Here is a 27303-nt window from a genome sequence, read left to right as displayed (position 1 = left end):
ATATTAAAGTCATAACAGCCAAGCAAGGCCTGATGGTTGGCCACACTTAGCTGGATGTAGAATAAATTTTTCTACCAAAGAGATCGAACCTCTTTGCCTCCTTGTTCTTAGGTGTCAATCTCGGTTGACCCTGTCTGTCATGCTCATTGGCTGCCGACACAACCAACCAGTGAGCTTGAAGCAGGGTGGGTATAAAGATACTCATACCCCTTAGTGGGGACGCAGAATTTTCGCTCTGCCCGCTTGAAGATGTGGGTGCAGGGAGGAGGGCGTCTACCACAGGGCCTTAGTGATTTTCACCACTCCCTCGTGCAACGGCAATGCCACGCTGGCGGTGGCTGCAGCACCCCATACATCAAATAGGGAGTCCAAGAGCTCTGCCAGCTCCTCTGCTTCCAGCCCCAGGTTTGAGGCGACCCTCTTCAGGAGCTCCTGGTGAGCCTTGGCATAGTCCTGGGGAACTGGGTGAGAGAGCCCCCACTATCACCTCATCAGGCAAAGAGGACAAGGAGGCAGGTACAGGCAGGTCTGCCAATTCCGCCACTTCTGCCATGGGAGCCTCAGCACAGACTGGCTGATCCTGGGGAGCCCGCTCTGGTTCCGCGTCCAAATCAGGTGGTGGGCGGGAGACTGTCGCCGACCATTTGTCAGATGCCACCAAAGCCGACCTATGCCCCTGCAATGGTTGGGGAAATCCCCAGGGATTCCAGAGATGCCAGGGGCCCATGCTGCCACCGGTGGCCCAGCAGGGAATGCCAGTGCCTCTGATGGGTGACCCTGGCCCGCGGGGATAATCTCCTCCTCGCTGTCAGAGCCCAAGGAGGGGGGGGGACACATGTCTGGGGAACCAGGATGGTGCCAAGGCTGCCTGTCTATCCCTATCCCGTCGGCTCTGGCCCTGGACCTCCGCTGAGGACCTGTAGAAGGGCGATGGCTCTCGGTGCCGTGATCCCGGTGACGGCATTCGGTGGATCAGCAATGGTACCCAGCGATCAAAGCCTTACACTTAGCAAGCAACGTCGCTCCGCTGAGCGGGAATGTGAGTGAGTAGACCGACGTGTCCGAGACCGTTGATGCGCTTGCGGTGAACTGCACCAGCAGTCCAGAGAGCGGTGACGGGGCTCCAGGGACCAGCATCTTGACTCTCCGGAGCGGTGCTGTGAGCTGGGAGACGGGCTCGGGGACTCCCAGCACCAGGGCTCTGGTGCTGCGCCTCTGCGGGTCTGTGCTAGCCCACTGGCTATCAGCGCCTCGAGCCCAAGGAACGCTGCCTGGAGTCCAGGGACAGACCCTGGGAACTCTGGCAGGCAAGCCGACCCTCGTCTGGTGGCGCTGCTCAGGTGAGCGCTGACAGGGCACCCCCTATGGTGAGGAGCAGTGCTGCACTGATGGGGATCGCTGAAAGGGTCCCAAGGCAAGTTTACTCCTTGAATGGGGCACCTCTGTGACCAGTGTAGGTAGCACGGACAGGGACAGAATGTCCTTTGCGGCCTGAAAAGCCTCAAGCATGGACAGCACCACCAGGTGCTGAGTGCCTCTGCTGCTCCGAAGTTGGAGCCTGACCTCCATCTGGATGGCGAAGAGCTGTCCCTCATGGATCTTTGCTCTCTCCTCCCCTTTACGGGGTATAAGAGAACGTCCCCTCCCAGCCTCTCTTTGCTTTTTAGCTGGTACCAGGGATGGGGATCGGTGCCGGTCTGAGGCCAGTGCTGGTAGCGTGCTCCGCACCGAGGCCGCAGTGCTGGGAGTAAAGTCTGATCTGGTCGGCTCTGAGGCCTGTGTAAGGGCCGACTCCATAAGGAGCGCTTGGAGATCAATGTCCTGCTCCTTTCTGGTGCGCAGTCAGAAGCTCTTGCAAATGCGATACTTGTGGCTAACGTGGGTTTGCCCTAAGCACTTCAAACAGCTTCTCTGGGGATCACTGACTGGCATAGGTTTCTTGCACAAGTCACAAGGTTTGAAGCCCAGGGACCAGGGCATGCCCCATCCCTGGGCTAAGTCCCATTCGGGACTAAAACTAACACCTAGTCTACACTAAGGGAACTATAAAACTAACAAATTTCTAACAACTATATACAGAAAGTTCACAACTAGGCAAGGTTGAAAGGAGTAAGCTTGCCGAGGCAAGGAGATGTTCCAGCACCATCACTGATGGTAAGGAGGAACTGAGGGTGGGGGGAGCCGGCGGCACCCCTTATACCGGTGCACATGCATGCCCCTTCAGAGGGCGCCAGAGCTGTTCCCCTACAGATACCACTGAGGGAAAAACTTCTGGCACCGGTGTATGTGACGAGCACACACACCTACAATGGAATGGACATGAGCAAGCACTCGAAGGAGAACTGGTCTCAAATCCCTTGCTAGGGATTACCAATGGAACAGAGATGGCTCTTATGCTTGCTCCCTCCAGTACAGGGAGGGGGGAACGGCTAGAGTGAGATTCTCAGAACTGTGGTCCAAACACATCTCCCTCATACTCAGTGTGCCCAGAGGAAATTGGATGCAGCAGACAATCCAGCCCTCAATATCTGTGCAAGGTTGTTTTTTGTTTTTTTTAATTGAGCAATAGAATACTAAAGTTTATACTGCTGACATAAGCCACATGCCTTGAGGTCAATGAGTTATGGGTAGATTCATCTTCCTCTAAAGCATCCAGTATCTGTCACTGCCAGAGGCAGAATGCTAGAAAAGCTAGACCATTAGTTCAATACAGTAGGATAGTCCTATTTAAATCTACACTAATGGGAATGGCCTCTAGTAGAAGTGCCCTGTACTGCCATACTGGACAGGTAAGTTTGATTTCTAGTGCTAGTTATTTCCACTCTAGGGGCTGGAGTATTGGATGAAAATGCACTCAACTCACAGAAAAGTAAGTCCATCTAACTTTTAGAGATTCCCCAACCAAGTGAAGAGTGACATCATTCAGAGGCAGCACCAAAGCTGCTGCCACCAAGGTGTAAATAAAATCATCACAGACTGCAGAGTAGCTCTGCCATCCCTACCTTTGCCATGACTTCTGGATCTGGTTCCTCTACAGGGTCAGCCCATTCCACAGTCACAACATTTCCCCAGACTTTTACTTTCCCACTCATCAACCGACGTCGAGCCTGTGCTGCAGACTTGTGATCTTCGTATTCCAGGAAGCAGAATCCCCGGTTCTTCTTCTTATCATCAGGTTGATGATAAAGGATTACATCAACCAAACCCTCTGTAAAACCAACAGCTGGATATAGTTTAATAAAATTTAAGGCCAGAAGGAACCATTAAATCATCTAGGTCTGACCTCCTGTATATCTCAGACAAATTCCACCCAAATACCCCTACACTGAGCCCAACAACTTCAATTAAAACCAAAGCATTTTATTCCTCAGGATACTGAATTGGTATATGCCACATGCAGAAAACAGGAGAAACTGAGGTGCCACCAATGCTTGAGGCCCCTGCAATGACAGGGAATTTATTAGGTGAGGGATGCGAAAGTGATCCTAGCAGAAGAACTATGCTTCAGGGGAAGACAAAAAAACCCACCAAGGTACCTGCCAATCCGACCTGGAGAAGATTCCTTCCCAACTAAAAAACTAGAAATCAATTAGATCCTGACCATAGGAGCAAGACACCAGCCAGGCATCTAAGACAGAATTTTCTATACCATCTCAAGAGCACTAGCACACCCTGCCCATCTCTACCCATGGCAGATCTGATGCTTCAGAAGGAGAGAAAAATCCATATTACAATTGGGTATTGGGGGATAAAAAAATCCTTCCTGACCCCTGCAGGCAGCCATCTGAGGCCTGAGATCAGATTATATAGTCACCATAATACAGAGCTACAAGTGTTATGAGGATTTTGAGGGAAATGCAGCCAGTCTCATTCTCCCCCAAACCCCACAAGGGAAGGGGATGATGAGAGGAATTCACAGATTCTCAAGTCAGGAAAGAACACCATGACTATCCAACCCAACTCCAGCACACAGGCCACAAAACTTCTCCCATAAACTGGATTGAAGCATGTATTTCAGGAAGTTCTCTAATCTTGTCTAATCTTAAAGCCTGCAAGAGTCCACCACCTTATCGGGTAAACTGTTCCACTATTTGATCATCCGGACTACTAGGAAACTACAGCATTTCAGGGTTGAATTTGTGCATCTTCAACTTCTGACCCATGCAGGGTGGATAAAAATCAATGTTTTGTTTTTGATACGTTTTTTCCTCAAAAAGCATTTTATCTAAAGATAGTTTTAATTAAGATACATTATAGCTCAAAGATATCCCATCATAGAATAGGGATTATAAATTCTAATTCTATAGTATTAGACAATATATTCATGTAACGTTTAAGAAAAGTTTTGTAAATGAGTTCCAATCGTTCACGGATTGGGGACCAAATCTATACAGAAGCCTGTGTAACGCCATAAGAAGTGTCTCCAGAGGTAACATGCTTGTTAACAGCAAAAATGTTTTTAAAAATACATATATAGAGGTGAGAAATAACAGATGTCAACTCTACTGTCCCTCTGCAAATTTGTGTACACAGAGTCAATCCCTTACCTCTAAGTGAAAAGTTTCAAAAAGTTCAATGAATCGAAGATTGTTGGGGGCAGAATAGATCTGGACAAGGAGAAGTCTGGCGATAAATGTGAGAAGCAAGCTTGTTTTGTTAAAATATTATAGGTTTGCTGTTGAAGAAAAAAAATCCAGACTACTTAATGTTGTTTTAGTTAAATAAAACAATTTAAATGTCTGTCTGGTGATGTTCTCCTCCTAATACAGCATGGAAAGAAAATCCTCCAAATATTAATGATTAACCTGTTGAATTGGAGATATTTATGAAGTCATTGAAGCAGATAGTTCACCTCCCAATTACTTTTAGTAAATGAAAAACAATCAATCATTCATTTTCTGATATAGCTGTAAAACTAATCTGAAAAGTTTTACAAATAAATCACGGTTTAAAAATGTATAGTGCGTACCTTCTAAAAATGAAACCTATATCTATCTCTGAGTTGTGAAGAATATGTATTAAGGTTATAACAACTAACTAGAATGCACTTTTATTTAGAAAACCATGATTAAATCCAGTCTTCCTGACCACTGATTTAAATCATGATTTAAATCAATTTGATTTAAATCATGATTTAAATCAATTTGATTTAAATCAAATCCACCCCGCTACCATGCGATCTTGTTATGCCTCTATCAATGAGATTTAAAAGCTCTGCAGTACACCACATATCTTTTCCATGTGCAAGTACCCATACAGTGAACAAGCCACCTCTCAACATGCTTCCATCAAGTCTCTGCAGACTCAACGGTTGAACACTGAACTAAGTGCATCCAAGTACCTCTGTAAGACAGTCAGATATATGCACACAATTTAACCTGACTTTTTTGTGTGTGGGTATCAGAAATTGGAACTCTCCACCAAAAAAAACAAAAACAAACAAAACCCCACACCACTCCCCTACAACAGATCCACCTTCATGGATTCTGCACACCAGACCTATTAATTGTCAAAAGTGGATAGGAGGATGGGGCATATGATGTACAGCATATTCCATTTCAGCCCTGACTTGGACGTTATTAACCAAAACATTTAGTGACAGTTAAGGTTGCAACGTGACGCATCTGACCCACTCAAAGCCTTAAAGGAAGAGTCTCCTGCATTCCTTGACACTTCCATGCTGCATTACACAATCCAGGAGTCCATAGGACTTTCACTTCCATTCCCCAGCAGATACTGAAAAGCAACACATATCCCAGCTTCAAACCTGTATTCTAACATAGAATTGTGTTGATGCAAAAGTACGACACCACATCTATGCAGTCTGTTAATCTGCCTTAATATTACTAAGGTCACCATTAAGGTTTTGCATTAGAGCAGTGGTGGGCAACCTGCGGCCTGTCAGGGTAATTTGCTGATGGCCCGCGAGACAGTTTGTTTACATTGACCGTCTGGAAGGCACAGCCGTTCGCAGTGGCCACGATTTGCTGTTCCCAGCCAATAGGAGCTGCAGGAAGTGGCACGGGCTGGCCATCGCTTCCTGCAGCTCCCATTAGCTGGGAACAGCGAACCGTGGCCACTGGGAGCTGCGGGCGGCCAATGTAAACAAACTGTCTCGCGGCCTGCCAGCGGATTACCCAGATGGGCCGCAGGTTGCCCACCACTGCATTACAGCGTGATAGGGTACACCAGGGGTAGGCAACCTTTCAGAAGTGGTGTACAGAGTCTTCATTTATTCACTCTAATTTAAGGTTTCGCGTGCCGGTAATACATTTTAACGTTTTTAGAAGGTCTCTTTCTATAAGTCTATATTATATAACTAAACTATCATATGTAAAGTAAACAAGGTTTTCAAAATGTTTAAGAAGCGCCATTTAAAATTAAATTAAAATGCTGATCTTACGTCACCAGCCTGTTCAGCTCACTGCCAGCCTGGGGTTCTGCTCACCTAGGCCGGCAGCAGGCTGAGTAGAGCCTGCGGCCGGGACCCCAGACCTGGGGGTGGATGTTTCAGGGGTCAGGGCAGAGGGCTGGGGGTATAGGGGTGCAGGGCAGAAGGCTGAGTGTGTGTGTTGGGTTCAGGGCAGAAGGCTGAGTGTGTGTGTGGGGGTGCAGGGCAGAGGGGTGGGGCTGTGGGGGTGCAGGGCAGAAGGCTGGGTGTGTGTTGGGTGCAGGGCAGAAGGCTGGGGTGTGTTGGAGTGTGGGGGGTGCAGGGCAGAGGGCTGAGTGTGTGGGGGGTGCAGGGCAGAGGGCTGAGTGTGTGGGGGTGCAAGGCAGAGGGCTGGGGTGCTCGGCTCGTGGGGGTGCTCCCAGCCCCCTGCCCTGAGCAGTTCATGGCAGGGGGCTGGAAGGGATATGCCCTGTTCCACCCCCTTCCCCCAGGCTCCGTCCCTACCTCTCTCTGCCTCCTCTACGGAGCTGTGTGCACGCTGCCGCTCTTCCCCCTCCCCCTCGCTAGGGCCATCAGCTGATTGGCCAGGGACGAAGAGGAGGCGGGGCAAGAAAGCACCACGCTGGGGGAAGAAGCGGGGGAGGGGGGAAGCTTGGCTGCCGCAGAACCAAGCTTCTGCCTCCTGCCCCCGCAGGGGAGAGTAGTGGGCGGGGGGGCTGAGTGGGGCTGGGGGCCGGGACCGCAGCAGGGAGCTGCGTGCCACTCAAAATCGGCTCGCGTGCCGTGTTTGGCACGTGTGCCGTAGGTTGCCGACCCCTGGGGTACACACTTGACTGGCTGATACAGTTTGGGTCTCAATTCAGGTCAATAACAAGGGTGGGGACATACATGGAAATATAAAGAGCAGACGGTAGAAGTTCATGGTTTCCAGGTCAAGGAAGCTTCCCCTACACTAAAGAGTATTGTGTGTGAGCCTCTCTCAAAATACTTAATCATCCTACTTCTGAAGTCTATGTATTCTGTGTATCAACCCAAGCTGCACCAAACAAACATGAAAAACTCCAATACAATATCAATTTTAGTTTCTACCTTTTGTCTTATTTTCTTCATTTCTGAAAAATATTTAACACTCCAATCCCTTCTGTCCCAGAAGAGAATTCAAGGGATCCTTTCCCCATCTCTCTCCGAAAAGAGTCAGAGGCTGGGCAGGACAGACTCAACTCTTTTCCTCTCTGCAGTTCTTATAACTTGGTACCCTATTAAGGAAGCAATGGGACATTCCCTTCCTGCAGGAGAATTGCATGAGAGATCAATAATTCTGCACCAACTCTCCCTGCATCTTCTCCAGCTTTGTGATGGCGGGTTGCTTTCTCCTCACAACCTCTGCTTATGATGTGGGGGAGGGGGGAGGAAGAGGAGGAGAGGACAGAAAACAAATGGGGTTAGCACTGGTACCTGACCCAGCTACTCCCTCCACAACTCCATATTTTGTGGGCCAAAAAGTTGCTTGATCATTCCCTCCAACCTCTCAATTGACTCTAGGAGCTGCTTCCATGACATTCTTCACCAGATGGTCCATCTTTAGAGGCTGCCCCAGAGCCTCTCCCTCTATTATAAGATCTGGGTAACTTTGAGTGGTCAAACTCAGAATAAAAATAAGTTTTATTTAAAGGTAGATCAACTCTGACCCTGCTCCTCCCCACCCACTTTTTTTTTTTTTTTTTTTTTTTTTTATAAAGAAAATTTTCAAAAAACTGAGCTCGGCCTTTTAAAGTTAGTTTCTGATGCTCAGTTTCCCCCATATAAAAAGTTTTGTTAGCAGTCACATCTAAAATGCACAGCAGGTAGAGTGGTGAATGCAAAAGAAATATGAACCTTTTATACAGGCTATCAATCTGGAAGTTCATAAAGCCTATGGTACTTCCCACCAGCAATGAACCTGGAACTCCATTTGGAAATAATCTTTCATTATCACTGGCATTTAAAATTTACTATCAGTTGCTATCATGCTATGAAAGTTAATTTCTGGCACTAATCTTTTACCATACAAATTCTTTATTAAGTGGAAGCTCTTTACCTGTGACTTTACTGAACTCTTCCAATATGTTTTCCTTGGTCTTGTTCTTTGGAATTGATCCAACAAACAGTCTGTTGTTCGCCACAGAAATGCACACTCCAAGATGTTTCCCAGGACGGATTTCATAGTTGTCACACTGGGGAATATTAAGAGATGCCACTAGTATATTTCAGTTTTAACTCCTTAATTCAATATGGATCAAAAAGGATAGACAGCCAAAATAATTAAACTTCACATCTCTATTAGGAATTTTAGATATAAGATATTTCAGATATATAGAGTACAGATTTTATATTGTAATAGAAATCATGCTATATTGGCCAGAATTCGAGATTTCTGAAAAGTTCTGAAAAGCCACAACAGACAAAACTACATTTTGATAGCATTTCTCTCCACACCACCCTTCATATGCTGCTTTTCTTCTTAGGCCAAAAGAAAAATTTTCCTGCATCTGGAGAGTATCCTGAATATTGTGGCTGCTACCAGAATACACACACAGTTATATTATTAGCCTGACGTGAAACAGAATCAAAATCAATTAAATTATGAAACAGTCTTGGGCATGCAAACAACATAAGGTTGGTTGTTTCTCTCAGCAGTATAACAAAACATGATACAGGTGAGTTGCATCATACGTGCATTTAACTTACGCGAATTCAACTATACGCGCTCGGCAAAAAAAGGAAAACAATAAGATACCTGTAAATAGTGCGGGTGATTCCACCCAATGAGCGTATGCCCCGGAGTGAGCATGAGATGGGAGACATGAATCTGCTGTTCCCTCAGTTCCCGCGTGCCTCATATATAGTGTGAGCATCTCGCCGCGCTGAGTGTGATTCTAGTGTTTAAAGATACGTATTTTTCGTACAACATGGCCCCTAAACGCAAGCCAACTACTTCATCTGGTGCTCAACCGAAGAAACAGCGATCTGTTCCAACACTGGAGGAAAAACTGGCTGTGATGGACTTAGAAAGACAATATCTCGGTCTCCAATGTGGCGCGTAAATATGGCCACAATGAATCTAGCATCCGTGCCATCAAGATTCGAGAGAGAGAAATTCGTCAAGCCGTGGCATCAAGTGCTCGAATAACTGCTACGGTGATGAGCCAGGTGCGTGATAAGACTTTAGTGAAGACTGAAATGGCTGGAAGACATGAACCGTAAACGTGTGCCTATCGATGGCAACACGTTGCAAGAAAAGGCTCTTAGCCTCTACGCGCTGTTCAAACCTCCTGCCGAAGAGGGACGGCTTTCTGATAAGAAGGAATTCAAAGCCAGCCAAGGTTGGCTTAACAGTTTTAGGAACCACTTCAACCTCAAAAACGTGCAGACTACTGGTGAAGCTGCATCTGCCAATGAAGAGGCAGCAAAAGCCTACCCCATACAATTAAAGAAAATCATAGAGGAAAGGGGCTATCTTCCGGAACAAGTTTTTAATGCTGACTAGACTGGGCTCTTCTGGAAAAAAATGCCCAACCGCACTTACATTTCGAAATCAGAAAGACAAGACCCTGGCTTCAAAGCAGCTAAAGACCATGTGACTTGTTTTTTGGCAATGCAGCTGGGCATTTAATAATGCCGGGCTTGCTCTACAGGGCTGCAAATCCCCGTGCCCTAAAAGGCAAGAACAAAAAATCTCGTGCCTATGTTCAGACAATCAAATGAAAAGGCTTTGGTGACGGCAAAATTATTTCTGGATTGGTTCCACAAGTGTTTCATTCCGGAGGTCAAGCGGTACCTCGAAGAGAAAGGACTTGACTTTAAAGTGTTGCTGATCATAGACAATGCTCCTGGCAACCCTGTGGCACTCCGGTTTGCACATGACGTTGAAGTAGTCTCTCCCCCCCCACAATACCACCTCCATCCTCTCGACCAAGGCGTGATTTGCTGTTTCAAGGCCACGTACACGAGGCTTACGTTCTCACGGATACGTAGCACTATGGATGCTGATCCCAATCTTAATGTGATGGAGTGTTGGAAGTCCTTCAACATTGCCAATTGCATCACTTATATTAAACAGGCAATGGATGCAATCAAGCCTGAAACAGTCAATGCATGTTGGCAAAACCTATGGAAAGAATGTGTGAGTGATTTTAAGGGTTTCCCGACCATTGACAAAGAAGTGAAACGCATTGTTCAGGTGGCCAGGCAAGTGGGTGGTGATGGCTTCGTCGACATCCTTGAGGAAGAAATTGAAGAATTAATTGAGAGCCATAGAGAAACACTGACTAACGAAGAGTTAGAGGAACTGATAAAATCGTCTACAGAAGACGAAGATGACAACGAACAGGAAGAGCCAGCTAGTTGGAATCTTCATAAATTTGCTGAAGTGTTCCAAGCAGTGAAACACTTGAATGATTTAATTTCTGAATACGATCCCTCTATGGAACGAAGCCTCAAAATCATACATAGTATTACGGACGATTTGAGACTGTATCAAGAAACGTTTGAGCAGCTCAAGAGACAATAGCGACAGTTGCTGATCACCATGTTTTTCAAGGAAAAACAATCAGCTGCAGATGAGCCTATGCAATCAACTTCTCGAGCTGAAAGAGCCAACCACTTTGTCTACGACTCGCTCTGTCACCCAAGCTCTCCGTCACCTGGATCGACATCAAGCCCTGACGACCCCCTGTAATTACTCCCGTAATTAAAAATACAGTACTGTAAAATTATATTTTGCATATGTACTCTATTATATACCGTACATTACTGTATACATTAATACATATTACTGTACCGGGTTGTATACACAAAACCATGTACAGTATACTGTACTTTATGGGCAATTTAAGGGATTTTCAAGGGTAATTTTGACTATACGCGATTTTCGCCTTACGCGCTGACTTTAGAACCGAACCCCCACGTAAGATGCGACTCCACTGTATTTACAAATCCTTATTTGTATTTGGAATTACATTTGGAATTTCCTCATTTTCTTGATTTCACATTTCATCTAAGTTGCATGCTCATTATAGTGGCCCAGAGTGATGAGAATACTTTTTTCCTTTTGTGAAGTGCCATAGACAAAGCTTTTCTAGTTAAACTCATTTAACATTTTAAAGCTTTCTAGAAAACATTTGGTTTGTTTTTTTAGTTGCTATCAGCTAATCCACATTTGTCCCAGTTCTAGTCAAAGCCAGATTACTCTATGGGTGACGGTGGCAACAATATGATGAAACATTTATAGGCAAGAGCCCTCTTCCTCTTTTTGCAAATTTCCTCAGTTTATCCAGAATTCCTCTATGACTTTAGGCTGGGATTTTCAGAGGAGCCTAAAAAAGAAACTTAGCAGGCAGAAATCCCATCCAATTTCCTTAAACTGGGATTTTCAAAGCACCTTACCTACTTTCAGATACTAACAGCTGCTCAGGAAAACAGATGTTTGATAAAATGCCCTCAAAGTAACCTACTACTTATTTATGAAAAGTTCAAAATAAAGGTTTCTCTCTCTATTCACTAGTATTGTAATTCTTCAAATTGGGGGGGGGGGAAAAACGGTTACCCACTTTTTGTAACTGTTGTTCTTTGAGGTGTGTTGCTCATGTCCATTCCATTCTAGGTGAGTGCATGCGTGCCCACATGCGCTGTTGTCAGAGATTTTTGCCTTAACCGTATCCCTAGGGCTGGCTGTGGCGCCCCCTTGAATAGCATGCCCATGTGCTGGTATATCAAGCGCCACCACCCCACGCCCTCTCAGTTCCTTCTTGCTAACAACTCCAACAGAGGGGTAGGAGGGGAGATAATGGAATGGACATGAGCAACATCTCAAAAAAAAAAAAAAACCACCAGTTACAAAAGGTGGATAACCATTTTTTCTTCTTCAAGTCCTTGCCCATGTCTATTCCATTCTAGGTGACTCAAGCAGAATCCTCAGATGTAGGCTTGGAGTTTACCTTCTTGCAGTCTGAAGCACTGCTCTGCCAAAGCCAGCATTTTCTTGAGCTTCCTGGGTCAGCGTATTATGCGATGTGAACGTGTGGACGGACGACCAGGTCATAGCCTGACAGATTTCCTGGATCAGCACTGCGCTAGGAAGGCTGCCGACAATGCCTGTGTCCTAGTCAAGTGAGCTGTCACAATCGCCGGCGGAGGCACTTTAGCCAACTCATAGAGGTAGCGAATGCAGGCCATGATCCAGGACTAAAATTCTCTGAGCAGACACTGGGCGACCTTTCATTCTGTCTGCCACAAACAACTGTGCTGACTTGTGGAATGGTTTAGTTCTGTCTATATAGAATGCCAGCGCTCGCCTGATGTTCAAGGCGTGAAGTCTGCGCTCCTCATCCGACGCATGAGGCTTCGGACAAAAGACTGGTAAGTATATGTCCTGGCCCGTATGAAACTGGGAGATGACCCTTGAGCAGAAACGCCGGGTGTGTGTCATAGTTGGACCTTGTCCTTGAAGACCGTATTGGGCGGATCTGAGGTGGGCGCCCTGATCTCAGATACCCTGCGGGGTGAGATTATAGCGACCAGGAAAGAAACCTTTCAGGAGAACATCAAGGGGGAGGAGGCAGCCAAAGGCTCAAGGGGGGGGGGGGAAGGGGGAGAGAGAGGCACGCCCCATGAGCCTGCACAGCACGAGGGTCAAGTCCCAGGGAGGGATGGCGGCGAACAGCAGAGGCTGACAGAGGGAGTTTGCCTGGGAGTTCGCCTAGGGAGAGCGCACTGAGGCTTTCATCTGTGGGTTTCTCTGACTAGTTACTGCAACAGCTGAGGAAGCTCTTAAGAGGAAGGTGATATGGAAGGTGAGCGATCAGCTGTTGTAACCTGCACAGGTTGTGCCATGTTTGTCTTTCTTCCATAGGACAGAAGCGACTTTGTCTGTACAAAGTGCAAGCTGGTCTCCATATTGGAAGAGAAGGTTTGAGGTCTGGAGAAACGAGTATCGACTCTGCGTTGCATAAGGGAAAATGAAGATTTCCTGGACAGACGTCAGGAGATGCTTCTACGGCCACAACATTCTGAAGATCCAGAGCAGGCGCAGCAGGGACAGAAGGATGGTGAAGAAGTTTCGCAGCATGTGACCTCCAGAAGGAGAAAGAGGAGCATCCATGTACCAGCAATGGAGATACAGGTGAGCAATCGTTTCCATGTTCTCTCTACAGGTACTAATGTGGAGAGTGGACTAGATGACACATCTGAAGGAAGGGAGCAGAAGGAGACTCCACCGATTGGAAGGCAAAAGATGCACTGTCCTAGGGATGAGGGTTCCACAACCACCACTCCCAAGAGGAGGAGGAGGAGGGTGCTGGTGGTCGGGGACTCCCTCTTCAGGGGGACTGAGTCATCTATCTGCCACCCCGACCGGGAAAACCGAGAGGTCTGCTACTTGCCAGGAGCTAGGATACACGATGTGATGGAGAGACTGCCAAGACTCATCAAGCCCTCGGATCGCTACCCCTTCCTGCTTCTCCACGTGGGCACCAATGATACTGCCAAAAATGACCTTGAGCGGATCACTGCAGACTACGTGGCTCTGGGGAGAAGGATAAAGGAGTTTGAGACGCCAGTGGTGTTCTCGTCCATCCTCCCTGTGCAAGGAAAAGGCCTGGGTAGAGACTGTCGAATCATGGAAGTCAACGAATAGCTACGCAGGTGGTGTCGGAGAGAAGGCTTTGGATTCTTCGACCATGGGATGGTGTTCCAAGAAGGAGGAGTGCTAGGCAGAGACGGGCTCCACCTAACAGAGAGGGAAAGAGCATCTTCGCAAGCAGGCTGGCTAACCTAGTGAGGAGGGCTTTAAACTAGGTTCACCGGGGGAAGGAGACCAAAGCCCTGAGGTAAGTGGGGAAATGGGATCCTGGGAGGAAGCACAAGCAGGAGAGCGCAAGAGGGGAGGACTCCTGTCTCATACTGAGAAAGAGGGACGATCAATGAGTTATCTTAAGTGCCTATACACAAATGCAAGAAGCCTGGGAAACAAGCAGGGAGAACTGGAAGTCCTGGCACAGTCAGGGAACTATGATGCGATTGGAATAACAGACTTGGTGGGATAACTCACATGACTGGAGTACTGTCATGGATGGATATAAACTGTTCAGGAAGGACAGGCAGGGCAGAAAAGGTGGGGGAGTTGCATTGTCTGTAAGAGAGGAGTATGACTGCTCAGAGCTCCGGTATGAAACTGCAGAAAAACCTGAAAGTCTCTGGATAAAGTTGAGGAGTGTGAGCAACAAGGGTGATGTCGTGGTGGGAGTCTGCTATAGACCACCAGACCAGGGGGATGAGGTGGACGAGACTTTCTTCTGGCAACTAGCAGAAGTTGCTAGATCGTAGGCCCTGGTTCTCATGGGAGACTTTAATCACCCTGATATCTGCTGGGAGAGCAATACAGCGGTGCACAGACAATCCAGGAAGTTTTTGGAAAGTGTAGGTGACAATTTCTGGAGGTGCAAGTGCTGGAGGAACCAAGTAGGGGCAGAGCTTTTCTTGACCTGCTGCTCACAAACAGGGAAGAATTAGTAGGGGAAGCAAAAGTGGATGGGAACCTGGGAGGCAGTGACCATGAGATGGTCGAGTTCAGGATCCTGACACAAGGAAGAAAGGAGAGCAGCAGAATACGGACCCTGGACTTCAGAAAAGCAGACTTTGACTCCCTCAGGGAACAGATGGGCAGGATCCCCTGGGAGAATAAACATGAAGGGCAACGGGGTCCAGGAGAACTGGCTGTATTTTAAAGAATCCTTATTGCGGTTGCAGGAACAAACCATCCCGACGTGTAGAAAGAATAGGAAATATGGCAGGCGACCAGCTTGGCTAAACAGTGAAATCCTTGCTGACCTTAAATGCGAAAAAGAAGCTTACAAGAAGTTAAAGACTGGACAAATGACCAGGGAGGAGTATAAAAATATCGCTCAGGCATGCAAGAGTGAAATCAGGAAGGCCAAATCGCACTTGGAGTTGCAGCTAGCGAGAGATGTTAAGAGTAACAAGAAGGGTTTCTTCAGGTATGTTAGCAACAAGAAGAAAGTCAAGGAAAGTGTGGGCCCCTTACTGAACGAGGGAGGCAACCTAGTGACCGAGGATGTGGAAAAAGCTAATGTACTCAATGCTTTTTTTGCCTCTGTCTTCACAAACAAGGTCAGCTCCCAGACTGCTGCACTGGGCAGCACAGTATGGGGAGGAGGTGACCAGCCCTCCATGGAGAAAGAAGTGGTTCGGGACTATTTAGAAAAACTGGATGAGCACAAATCCATGGGGCCGGATGCGCTGCATCCGAGGGTGCTAAAGAAGTTGGTGGATGTGATTGCGGAGCCATTGGCCATCATCTTTGAAAACTCATGGCGATCGGGGGAGGTCCCGGATGACTGGAAAAAGGCTAATGTAGTGCCCATCTTTAAAAAAGGGAAGGAGGAGGATCCGGGGAACTACAGGCCAGTCAGCCTCACCTCAGTCCCTGGAAAAATCATGGAGCAGGTCCTCAAGGAATCAATTCTGAAGCACTTAGAGGAGAGGAAAGTGATCAGCAACAGTCAGCATGGACTCACCAAGGGGAAGTCATGCCTGACTAAAATAATTGCCTTCTATGATGAGATAACTGGCTCTGTGGATGAGGAGAAAAGCAGTGGATGTGTTTCCTTGACTTTAGCAAAGCTTTTGATATGGTCTCCCACAGTATTCTTGCCGCCAAGTTAAAGAAGTATGGGCTGGATGAATGGACTGTAAGGTGGATAGAAAGCTGGCTAGATCGTCGGGCTCAACGGGTAGTGATCAATGGCTCCATGTCTAGTTGGCAGCCGGTTTCAAGCGGAGTGCCCCAAGGGTCGGTCCTGGGGCCGGTTTTGTTTAATATCTTTATTAATGATCTGGAGGATGGTGTGGACTGCACTCTCAGCAAGTTTGCAGATGACACTAAACTGGGAGGCGTGGTAGATACGCTGGAGGGTAGGGATCAGATACAGAGGGACCTAGACAAATTAGAGGATTGGGCCAAAAAACCTGATGAGGTTCAACAAGGACAAGTGCAGAGTCCTGCACTTAGGACGGAAGAATCCTATGCACTGCTACAGACTAGGGACCGAATGGCTAGGTAGCAGTTCTGCAGAAAAGGACCTAGGGGGTCACAGTGGACGAGAAGCTGGATATGAGTCAACAGTGTGCTCTTGTTGCCAAGAAGGCTAATGGCATTTTGGGCTGTTGCCAGCAGATCAAGGGACGTGATCATTCCCCTCTATTGGACATTGGTGAGGCCTCATCTGGAGTACTGTGTCCAGTTTTGGGCCCCACACTACAAGAAGGATGTGGAAATATTGAAAAGTCCAGCGGAGGGCAACAAAAATGATTAGGGGTCTGGAGCACATGACTTATGAGGAGAGGCTGAGGGAACTGGGCTTTAGTCTTCAGAAGAGAAGAATGAGGGGGGATTTGATAGCTGCTTTCAGCTACCGGGGGGGGGGGGGGGGTTCCAAAGAGGATGGAGCTCGGCTGTTCTCAGTGGTGGCAGATGACAGAACAAGGAGCAATGGTCTCAAGTTGCAGTGGGGGAGGTCTAGGTTGGATATTAGGAAACACTATTTCACTAGGAGGGTGGTGAAGCACTGGAATGCTTTACCTAGGGAGGTGGTGGAATCTCCTTCCTTGGAGGTTTTTAAGGCCTGGCTTGACAAAGCCCTGGCTGGGATGATTTAGTTGGGAATTGGTCCTGCTTTGAGCAGGGGGTTGGACTAGATGACCTCCTGAGGTCCCTTCCAACCCTGATATTTTATGATTCTAAGTGTGGATAGAGGTGCTCCAGGCCCTTTAAAAACCTTGCCTTCATAGGATGGGCAAAGAGACCTGCCCTGGAGTGGAGGATGCAACGCTGAGATGGCTGCCAGGTTGACCTTGATGGAAGATGGGGACTACCCTTTAAGCTTGAGATGCAACAAGTAGTCCAAGACCTCCTGCAGCTAGGCCTGAAGTTGCTGCTCCAAAGCTCAGCATGCGAACTGCTTCCACTTTGCTAGGTAGGTCACCCTGATTGAGAACTTTCTGCTGCCCAACAAAACCTGCTAGACCCAAGCCAAGCATGCCTGTTCTTCTGAGCTCAACCATGCAGGAGTCACGCTATCAGGTTCGGATGCAGCAGGTTGCCGTGGTTCTGAAACAGCAAGTCCAGCCGAAGAGGCAGGGAAGAGGAACAACTGCCAAAAGATCCAAGAGCATGCTGAACCAGTGCTGATGGGGCCATGCGGGGGCCACGAGGATAACCCTTGCTCTGTCCTGCTTGACTTTCACCAGGACTCTGTGGATTAACGGCACCGGCAGAAAGGCATACATGAGCACCCCCAACCAAGGGTGGAGGCTGTCCAGACCCTGGATGGAAGCACTTGTAGCACTTCCTGTTCTGTCTGGACACAAAACAAGTCCACCTGGGAGTTCCCCACCTTTGGAAGATTATATCTACCACAGGGATGGAGAGACCATTCGTGGTGAGATGAGAAAGTCCTACTGACCTGATCTGCCAGGATGTTCCTGGAGCCGGGTAGGTGGGCCACAACCAGATGGATGGTATGCTGCACGCAGAAGTCCCAAAGGCTGAGCACCTCCTGACAAAGGGTCGAGGATCTGGCACCTCCCTGCCTGCTGATGTAATACATTGTGGCTGTATTGTCTGTCAGGACCTGCACCACTTTGCCTCTCAAGTGGGGCAAGACAGCCTGGCAGGCCAGACGGAGGACCGCCCTGAGCTCCCTCACATTGATATGGTGGGCTAAGTTGTCCCGCAGCCAGCAGCCCTGTGTGTGAAGTTCACCCAGTTGAGCTCCCCAGCCCAGATCTAATGCGTCAGAGACCAGGGTTAGAGATGGGGACAGAGTTGCAAAGGGGATCCCTTGGAGCACTGACTGGGGAGCCAACCACCAGCGCAGAGACAGTATGACGTGGTTCGGTACTCTGACTATCCGGTGCAGAGCATGTTTGCTTGGGGTATAGCCCGAGGCCAGCCACACTTGGAGAGGCCGTAGATCTAGCCGAGTGTGAGGAACCACGTACGTGCAAGCGGCCATGTGACCCATCGGGCGTAGGCAGATGTGGCCCATAGTGAGCGGGTGGTCCCTTATCAGACAAATCAGGGATGACAAGGCCTGAAAGCGTTCTTCTGGAAGGCAGGCACTGGCTCACCTGGAGTTGAGAACTGCTCTGATGAACTCTATGCATTGGACAGGCGTTAACGTGGACTTTTCCATGTTTATCAACAGGCCCAGGTGGCGGGAGGGGGAATGCACCAGTTCGAGGCTTCTCTGTACCTGTTCTGGAGACCTGACCTTGATGAACCAGTCATTGAGGTACTGAAACAGATAGATCCCTTGATGTCTGAGGTAAGCAGCCACTGGCACCACACATTTTGTGAACACCCTCAGGGCCAAAGGGTAGCGCTGTGAACTGGAAATGGCGCCCTCCCATCATAAATCGGAGGAAACACCTGTTGCCCAGGAATATAGAAGAGTGGAAATAAGTGTCCTTTAAGTCGAGAGCAGCATACCAGTCTCCTGGATACAGGGAGGGGGATGATGGAGGCCAGGGAAACCATGCGAAACTTCAGTTTCTTGAGAGACTTGTTGATGCAGGCCCAGGATGAGTCTGAGGCCCCCCTTTTGCCTTCGGCATTAGGAAGTACCAGGAGTAGTACCCTTTTCCTCTCATGCCCCGAAGAACCTCTTCTACTGCCCCCAGGCACAGAAGGTTCTCGACCTCCTGAACAAGTAGGTGCTCATGAGAAGGGTCCATGAAGAGGGACGGCGAAGTTGGGGGGGTGGGGGGGTGAGAGGAGAGGTGGCCAAAAATTGCAGGGTATAGCCCCGAGATATTGCGTCCAGGACCCAGCAATCCGATGTGAGCCGCAACTAGGCTGAACCGTAGGGGAGGAGGCCATTGAAGAAAGGTAACAGCCCCTGCTTTTCCTTTTCACTGGCCAAGGAGACCACTAGTGAGCCGGGGGAGGGTGGGTATAAGCAAAAGTCAAAAAAGATACTCAAAACTTTTGGCCAGGAGAAAGTACTTATTTTCAGCCCGTTTTAAGGTGGGAGGGATGGAGGAGAGTGTTTGCCAGATGGCCTTGGCAATGTTGAGGACCTCATCATGCACCACACAAATCAGGGTAGAGGCCGACAGGACACTGAATAAAGCGCCCGCCTGTTCGACCACCTCCTTCACCTCGAGGCCCAAGTTCTCGGCCACCCACCGGAGCAAGGCCTGGTGGTCCTGAAAAATCATCGGGCGTGCTGGCCGTGGAGGGTCCTGCAACCGCCTCGTCCGGGGATAAAGATTATGACTGTCCCACCGGAGGGGGGCCCTGGTCGTCCTCCTCTGTCAGGGAGGGTGGCTTAGGGGTGGGGACCACCTCCCGAGTCTCAGCTTCCGGGTGTGTCTCTGGTTCCAGGCTCAGTGCCATCGGTGCCAGTTGCTCTGAGGGAGCTGCCGATGAAGGGTGGGAACGGATAGCTCAGTGGTTTGACCATTGGCCCGCTAAACCCAGGGTTGTGAGTTCAATCCTTGAGGGGGCCATTTAGGGATCTGGGGCTAAAATTTGTCCTGCTAGTGAAGGCAGGGGACTGGACTCGATGACCTGTCAAGGTCCCTTCCAGCTCTATGAGATAGGTCATAGCCATGACTGGAACCCCCCATGCATTCCAACAAGGCCACTGCACGGGCCACTGACCCGTCTGCCATTGCCTCTGTGCTGTCAATGCCAGATCAGTAACCCATTCCCGCCTCTGGGGGTCTAGGCAACGGGCTGAAGCAACCCTCTGTTCCAGAGGAACCTCCTTCCGGAGACCACGGAGGGGCTGTAGATGCCAGAGTCTGCCTTGAGACCACCGATAACGGTGACTGGTGCCCTGCATGGGGGGGCCAGTACCCACACCATGGAGACCTGTGTCAGTGCCAGAGGGGACCGGAGGCGGGAAGGAGAACATTGCCACGGCATCAGCGATCGGCGACGAGGAGACGACCTGCAGGATGGCAATCGGTGCTGGTAGTACAGGGAACGGCACCTTCCTCTTGGCAAACTGCATTGGTGCGAAGGTGACAGAGACCAACCGCAAGCATCTGCCGGCTGGGATGGAGGCTCCGGCGTGAGTCGGCGTGGTGGTGGAGAGTGCGCCGTTGTCTCGGGGAATCTGTGGCGCTCCACTACTTCTCACTTGCCCTCTTGGGGAGCCTTCACCGAAGCTTCTGGCACCTGCTCTGTAGGCGGAGGCCTGTGCTCCTTCAATGCCTGGGGAGCATGTGTTGGCATCGGTGTCGGCAAGGAAGATGGTCCAGTACTGCTCACGGGAGTCAGAGGAGGACCTTTTACTGGGCTAACGGCCCCTGCTGGAGAAAGCCGACTGCGGGGCGCCGGGGTGAGTGGATGGCCCAAGGCAGTTCCTTTGCCTGCTGTCCCCTGGCTTTTCTTCACTGACACTGGGGAGCCGTGCTTCTGCGTCCTTTTTCAGTACCGGTGACAGGGAGCGGTGACGGGCGAAGCCCAGTGCCGGTGTACTTGGTGACTCATGCCGAGGAGGCGCAGATGGACTCCGTAAGGAGAGCCCAGAGCCAAATGTCCCACTCTTTTTGCGGACAAGGCCGAAAGTTCTTACAGATAGAGCACTTGTCTCAAGTGCTTGGGGGAGGCACATGTCAAAGACAACAGTCACAGGCTTATTACAATCTGTGCAGGGCTTGAAACCGGGAGACTGGGGCATGCCCCACCGGGGGCACCCCCTGGAACCTTAACAAAAATTAAACTATTAACAGGTACTTAATACTAACTACTAAGGATACAAGGCCTCAGGCCACAAAGTCCAAGGGAGAAAAACCGCTAGTCCTTGTCAAGCATGGAAAGGTGCTCTGACTGACCACCACGGGCGGTAAGAAGGAACTGAGAGGGCGTAGGGCCAGCAGCGCCTGAAATACCAGTGCATGAGTGCAGCACACAAGGGGGCGCCACAGCCAACCTTACAGATACTGCTAAGGGAAAAATCTAACGACTGCGCACATGGGCATGCGCACACCTAGAATGGAATTGTAATGTTGCATGATCTAAAAAATAAAAAGGAGTCATAAAAAATGGAAACTAGGACAGATTACAAAGGATGAATATAGGCAAACAACACAGGAATGCAGGGGCAAGATTAGAAAGGCAAAGGCACAAAATGAGCTCAAACTAGCTACGGGAATAAAGGGGAACAAGACGACTTTTTATCAATACATTAGAAGCAAGAGGAAGACCAAAGACAGGGTAGGCCCACTGCTTAGTGAAGAGGGAGAAACAGTAACAGGAAACTTGGAAATGGCAGAGATGCTTAATGACTTCTTTGTTTCGGTCTTCACCGAGAAGTCTGAAGGAATGCCTAACATAGTGAATGCTAATGGGAAGGGGGTAGGTTTAGCAGATAAAATAAAAAAAGAACAAGTTAAAAATCACTTAGAAAAGTTAGATGCCTGCAAGTCACCAGGGCCTGATGAAATGCATCCTAGAATACTCAAGGAGCTAATAGAGGAGGTATCTGAGCCTCTAGCTATTATCTTTGGAAAATCATGGGAGACGGGAGAGATTCCAGAAGACTGGAAAAGGGCAAATATAGTGCCCATCTATAAAAAGGGAAATAAAAACAACCCAGGAAACTACAGACCAGTTAGTTTAACTTCTGTGCCAGGGAAGATAATGGAGCAAGTAATTAAGGAAATCATCTGCAAACACTTGGAAGGTGGTAAGGTGATAGGGAACAGCCAGCATGGATTTGTAAAGAACAAATCATGTCAAACCAATCTGATCGCTTTCTTCGATAGGATAACGAGTCTTGTGGATAAGGGAGAAGCTGTGGATGTGGTATACCTAGACTTTAGTAAGGCATTTGATACGGTCTCGCATGATATTCTTATCGATAAACTAGGCAAATACAATTTAGATGGGGCTACTATAAGGTGGGTGCATAACTGGCTGGATAACCGTACTCAGAGAGTTGTTATTAATGGTTCCCAATCCTGCTGGAAAGGCATAACGAGTGGGGTTCCGCAGGGGTCTGTTTTGGGACCGGCTCTGTTCAATATCTTCATTAACGACTTAGATATTGGCATAGAAAGTACGCTTATTAAGTTTGCGGATGATACCAAACTGGGAGGGATTGCAACTGATTTGGAGGACAGGGTCATAATTCAAAAATGATATGGACAAATTGGAGAAATGGTCGGAGTTAAACAGGATGAAGTTTAACAAAGACAAATGCAAAGTGCTCCACTTAGGAAGAAAAAATCAGTTTCACACATACAGAATGGGAAGAGACTGTCTAGGAAGGAGTACGGCAGAAAGGGATCTAGGGGTTATAGTGGACCACAAGCTAAATATGAGTCAACAGTGTGATGCTGTTGCAAAAAAAGCAAACATGATTCTGGGATGTATTAACAGGTGTGTTGTGAGCAAGACACGAGAAGTCATTCTTCCGCTCTACTCTGCTCTGGTTAGGCCTCAGGTGGAATATTGTGTCCAGTTCTGGGCACCGCATTTCAAGAAAGATGTGGAGAAATTGGAAAGGGTCCAGAGAAGAGCAACAAGAATGATTAAAGGTCTTGTGAACATGACCTATGAAGGAAGGCTGAAAGAATTGGGTTTGTTTAGTTTGGAGAAGAGAAGACAGAGGGGACATGATAGCAGTTTTCAGGTATCTAAAAGGGTGTCATAAGGAGGAGGGAGAAAACTTGTTCACCTTAGCCTCTGAGGATAGAACAAGCAGCAATGGGCTTAAACTGCAGCAAGGGAGGTCTAGGTTGGACATTAGGAAAAAGTTCCTAACTGTCAGGGTGGTTAAACACTGGAATAAATTGCCTAGGGAGGTTGTGGAATCTCCATCTCTGGAGATATTTAAGAGTAGGTTAGATAAATGTCTATCAGGGATGGTCTAGACAGTATTTGGTCCTGCCATGCGGGCAGGGGACTGGACTTGATGACCTCTCGAGGTCCCTTCCAGTCCTAGAATCTATGAATTTATGTGCAAGCACTCAAAGAACAGTTTATTGAAGGGACAGATTAATATTTGATCCAAATTCATTTGAAAATTTGGTTTCAATACAAATAGAGTGATTCATAATATAATATGTAATAGAAACTTATTAGAAGTTTAAGTGAACTCAGAATCTGCTTTTCAACAGCGTGTTGATTAGTTTTTTGTTTTTTTAATTCAAGCCTGATCCCACTCCCACTGAAGTCATTAAAAATTTCATCACTGATGTTAATGAAAGCAGAATCATACCCTATGATTGAAGCCTACAGAAGTCAACATTGTCCCATACTATTTGAAGCTTAATGATCTTAATTCAATCTGAATGGAAACTCAAATCTTTGCTAAAAATAGTTAGTTACTACCAAGTTCGAAAACTGATTTTTTCCAATATCTTGCAGAAAGGACATTTTATTTCTCAAAAGCAGGTTTCATGGTTGAATTCATACTTGGCAAAGAGGTGAAACACTAATACGGGCAGTCCTCAGACTTACGACACAATTTTCAGGAACCAATTGTATTGCAAGCCAAGATGCCGTAACTCAGAACCGCAATCCACTCCATTTGTAAAGCTTTGTAAAGTCAAAAATCAATTGTCAAAAGTTGAATCAGGGTGTCAATTCATAAGCGACGTACGTACTGTTTGTCATAAGTTGAACACTGTAAAGTCAAGGACTGCCTGTACAAACATTGTGGGTTTGAAAATTCTGGATAGGACACTTTTGAAATTTATATACACACAGAATGCACACGTGATAAATTGCAGGTAATTGTGATAAATCATTCACCAGTGACCCATCACCTGCCCACTAAGCCACATCTGAGAGTTATTTTAACATTTCCATATCTTGAGCAGCTTCAGAGAGAACTTTGTGGAGTTTCTTAAACTAACCTGCCCAAGGAATGTTTTCTCCTGCTTCAAATTACTGTCTCAAGGCCCAGCACAAGAAACAGGAGTGGGCCAGCAATGGTTTTTAGAAGTGTTAACTTCAAAGCTGGACTTTTCATGGCCCCTCGGGGCTATGAATTTCAGCTCCATATTATTGGAAAAGATGAATTATGCATGTCCTGCTGGGAATTTGAGTCCTGGAAGAGCCCAAGATAACAATCTTATACAAGTATCAGAGGGGTAGCCGTGTTAGTCTGGATCTGCAAAAGCAGCAAAGAGTCCTGTGGCACCTTATAGACTAACAGACGTATTGGAGCATGAGCTTTCGTGGGTGAATACCCAATACGTTTGTAAATCTTATACAGTGATATGTTTGTTCAAATTCTTAGATTATGACTGCTGAGTTCTTTTCAGTGAGGCTAATAAGCTGCCAGTGTTTGCTTGAAACCTCACCCTGATAACAGGCGTTGGTCCTATTGGGAAAGGGTTACGTGGGTTTTGATGAAGCTGGAGAAAGGCTATATAGCAGTAGTATTCAACTTTTTCAGCCTGAGGGCCAATCACTTCCCCCCCCCCAAGTGGGATGAATTCTCTGGCCCGCTCTGCTCCATTTGGACTATTTAGGCAATACAAGGAGAGCAGAAGGCACCTGCAAGTCACCTGCTGAGAATTCACCCAAGAGCGAATAGAACCAAAGCGTTCAAGTGACTCATATCCTGCAGCCCCAGCACAGAGGATATTATTGGGCTGTGGAGGGGCAGGTCATAGGCAAATATGCTTCCATTCTAGTCCTCCATAGCTGGCATATAGCCTTTTGGCGACAGCTGTCAATTAGCAGTCTTCACCCTTTTTCCCTCTCTTGGGCTGCCCCGCATGGTTCTGTGGGGGAGGGGAGTCATCCCTTACTAAGAGTTCCTCTAGGCTCAGGCTAAGTCAAACGAGTATCTATCCTGCTCTCCCTGATGTCAGGAATATAGAGGAAGAGCTGCTATACCTCAGCAGGAAAAGGTAAAGCAGCTGAGTAGAGCTCTCCTGAGACTGCAGAGGACGCATTAGGAGACAGTATTCCCATCCACTCCTCTGTAGTGAGAAGGCAGATTTAAATGTCACGTAGTGAAACTTGATTGCAGACAGCAGCAATGTCACATGAAGTTGCCCTGTGGTCTTATGAGGTTGTCTCTTCAGATGGCCATATACTGAGGAGGATTAGGTGACACCTTCTCCAGCTTCCAGAAGAAAGGGAGATTGGGGCATTGAGTCTGCCATTTCTCCTGAGGTCTCAGTTCTCTTACTCTGTTCTGGCTGTTGCCTGAGCCCCAGAACGAAGTTAATTTTTTTAATATGGAATCAAACTGAAGTTTACTTAACATAGCTGCCCCCAAGGATGACTTATATGGCCCCATGGCCATAGATTGGACACTACAGGTCTAGTTTAGGGCTCAGCAGCCCTAAGAGTAGAACTCTAGAAACAGCCAAGTCCAGGGATAAAGTCTGAGCTAATGCTTCCTTTAAAAAAACAGGAAGAGTTTGGATTCTATGTACTGTGGGGAACTGTGTTGACATAACAGGTAGTGAAAGTCACTGCTCACAGATGTAACCTAGTAACTAATACTTTATTTTTCCTACAACTCTTATATCGTGATACAATTTAGAGGTCCAAGCAGGCTGAAGCCTCACTGTACCAGGACTGTCCCTAGATGCAGAGCCCCAAACCAAAGATATAACAGGCGGACGAAAAAGCATGTTTGTATCTGTACATAAGGTGCAGAGAGAGTAACAGTACGTTTTAGCACAGACTGGAGGTGTGCACAATTTGTAACCGATCATTAGCAGTAATCACAAATCACCAATCACATAGCCACTGTCACATGGCAATTCACTGCATGAACTATAGCAGAGCTGAGCTTTGAGAAGGGATTTTAAAGAAGTATGTTAAACTTGGTGGAGTAATACTATTAACCTGCTGTGTCCAGAATGAGTTAACTCACCAGTTTGACTGCTTCTTGTGCTGAGTCTTTGCCACAGAAGGTAATAAAAGCATAACCTCTGTTCTGACCAGACAGAGGATCCATCATGAGGCGCAGATCCCAAATTGGACCAGCCTTCTCAAAGAGTGGCACCAATTCATCCTCATACAAGTCTCTGGGAATCTTGCCAACAAAAACCTGGAGAGAAAACAAAACCTCCTTAGAAGCCTTTACAGATTCTGACTTGGAATTGGCATTTTAAATGAAGTTCTCTGGGAACAAAAACTGCATGATATATGAACTATAGAAGAAACCCCTACTTATGGCTGTAATACTATCTATCCATTATAGACTCATTTCACAATTAGGATAAGTCTACACTTAAACTGCTACGCCGGCACAGCTGCAGCTCTAGTGAGTGGCTAAACTGAAGCACTACAGCAACGGGAGCGGTTCTCCTGTCCCAGTAGTTAATCCGCCTCCCCTAGAGACAGTAGCTAGGTTGATGGAAGAATTTCTTCCATCGACCTAGCACTATCTACGCTGGGGGACAGGTCAGCTTAACTACGGCAATCAGGGGCATGGATTTTTTACACCAATGAAAGAGGTAGCTGGGTCACCTTAACTTTTTAGAGTGAACCTAGCCTTAAGTTTTCCAAGCCATTCACTGTTGGTACAAAGGTATTCCATTTTTGGTCTGTCTGGCTTTGCCATTCATAAGTAACATGACCATTCCAAACCTAAAACGTATCACATAAAACAGACAGATTTAAATATGTACTTAACAAGGAAGAACAGAAAACACTACAGGTTTAACATATAAACACAACTGAGGTGATATAGCTATTCACATCTGAACTTCTCCATTTCCTGAGTCTAAACCAGGGGTGGCCCACATGTGGCTCTTCAGAAGTTAATATGCAGCTCCTTGTATAGGCACCGACTTCGGGGCTGGAGATACAGGTGCCAACTTTCCAATGTGCTGGGGGGTGCTCACTGCTCAACCCCTGGCTC

The 27303-nt window shown here is 47.5% G+C and overlaps 1 protein-coding gene across 4 annotated transcripts in view; it reads right to left on the bottom strand.

Moving 5' to 3' along the window:
* The window catches only part of HNRNPR (heterogeneous nuclear ribonucleoprotein R), a 68356-nt gene that overhangs the window by 15032 nt on the left and 26021 nt on the right, over nt 1–27303 (bottom strand). For all 4 annotated transcript variants that reach the window (XM_065421851.1, XM_065421850.1, XM_065421848.1 and 1 more), the window contains 3 exons: nt 26311–26487; nt 8469–8604; nt 3003–3208 (listed from right to left, as the gene is read on the bottom strand). In XM_065421851.1, coding sequence (XP_065277923.1) covers nt 3003–3208; nt 8469–8604; nt 26311–26487 — 519 coding nt within the window. The remainder of the gene's footprint in view (nt 1–3002; nt 3209–8468; nt 8605–26310; nt 26488–27303) is intronic.

Source organism: Emys orbicularis, chromosome 23, assembly GCF_028017835.1.
Source record: "Emys orbicularis isolate rEmyOrb1 chromosome 23, rEmyOrb1.hap1, whole genome shotgun sequence".
Taxonomy (NCBI): Eukaryota; Metazoa; Chordata; order Testudines; family Emydidae; genus Emys; species Emys orbicularis.
The sequence above is the reverse complement of the archived record's forward strand: the minus strand, read 5'-3'. Positions and strand labels throughout refer to the sequence as shown.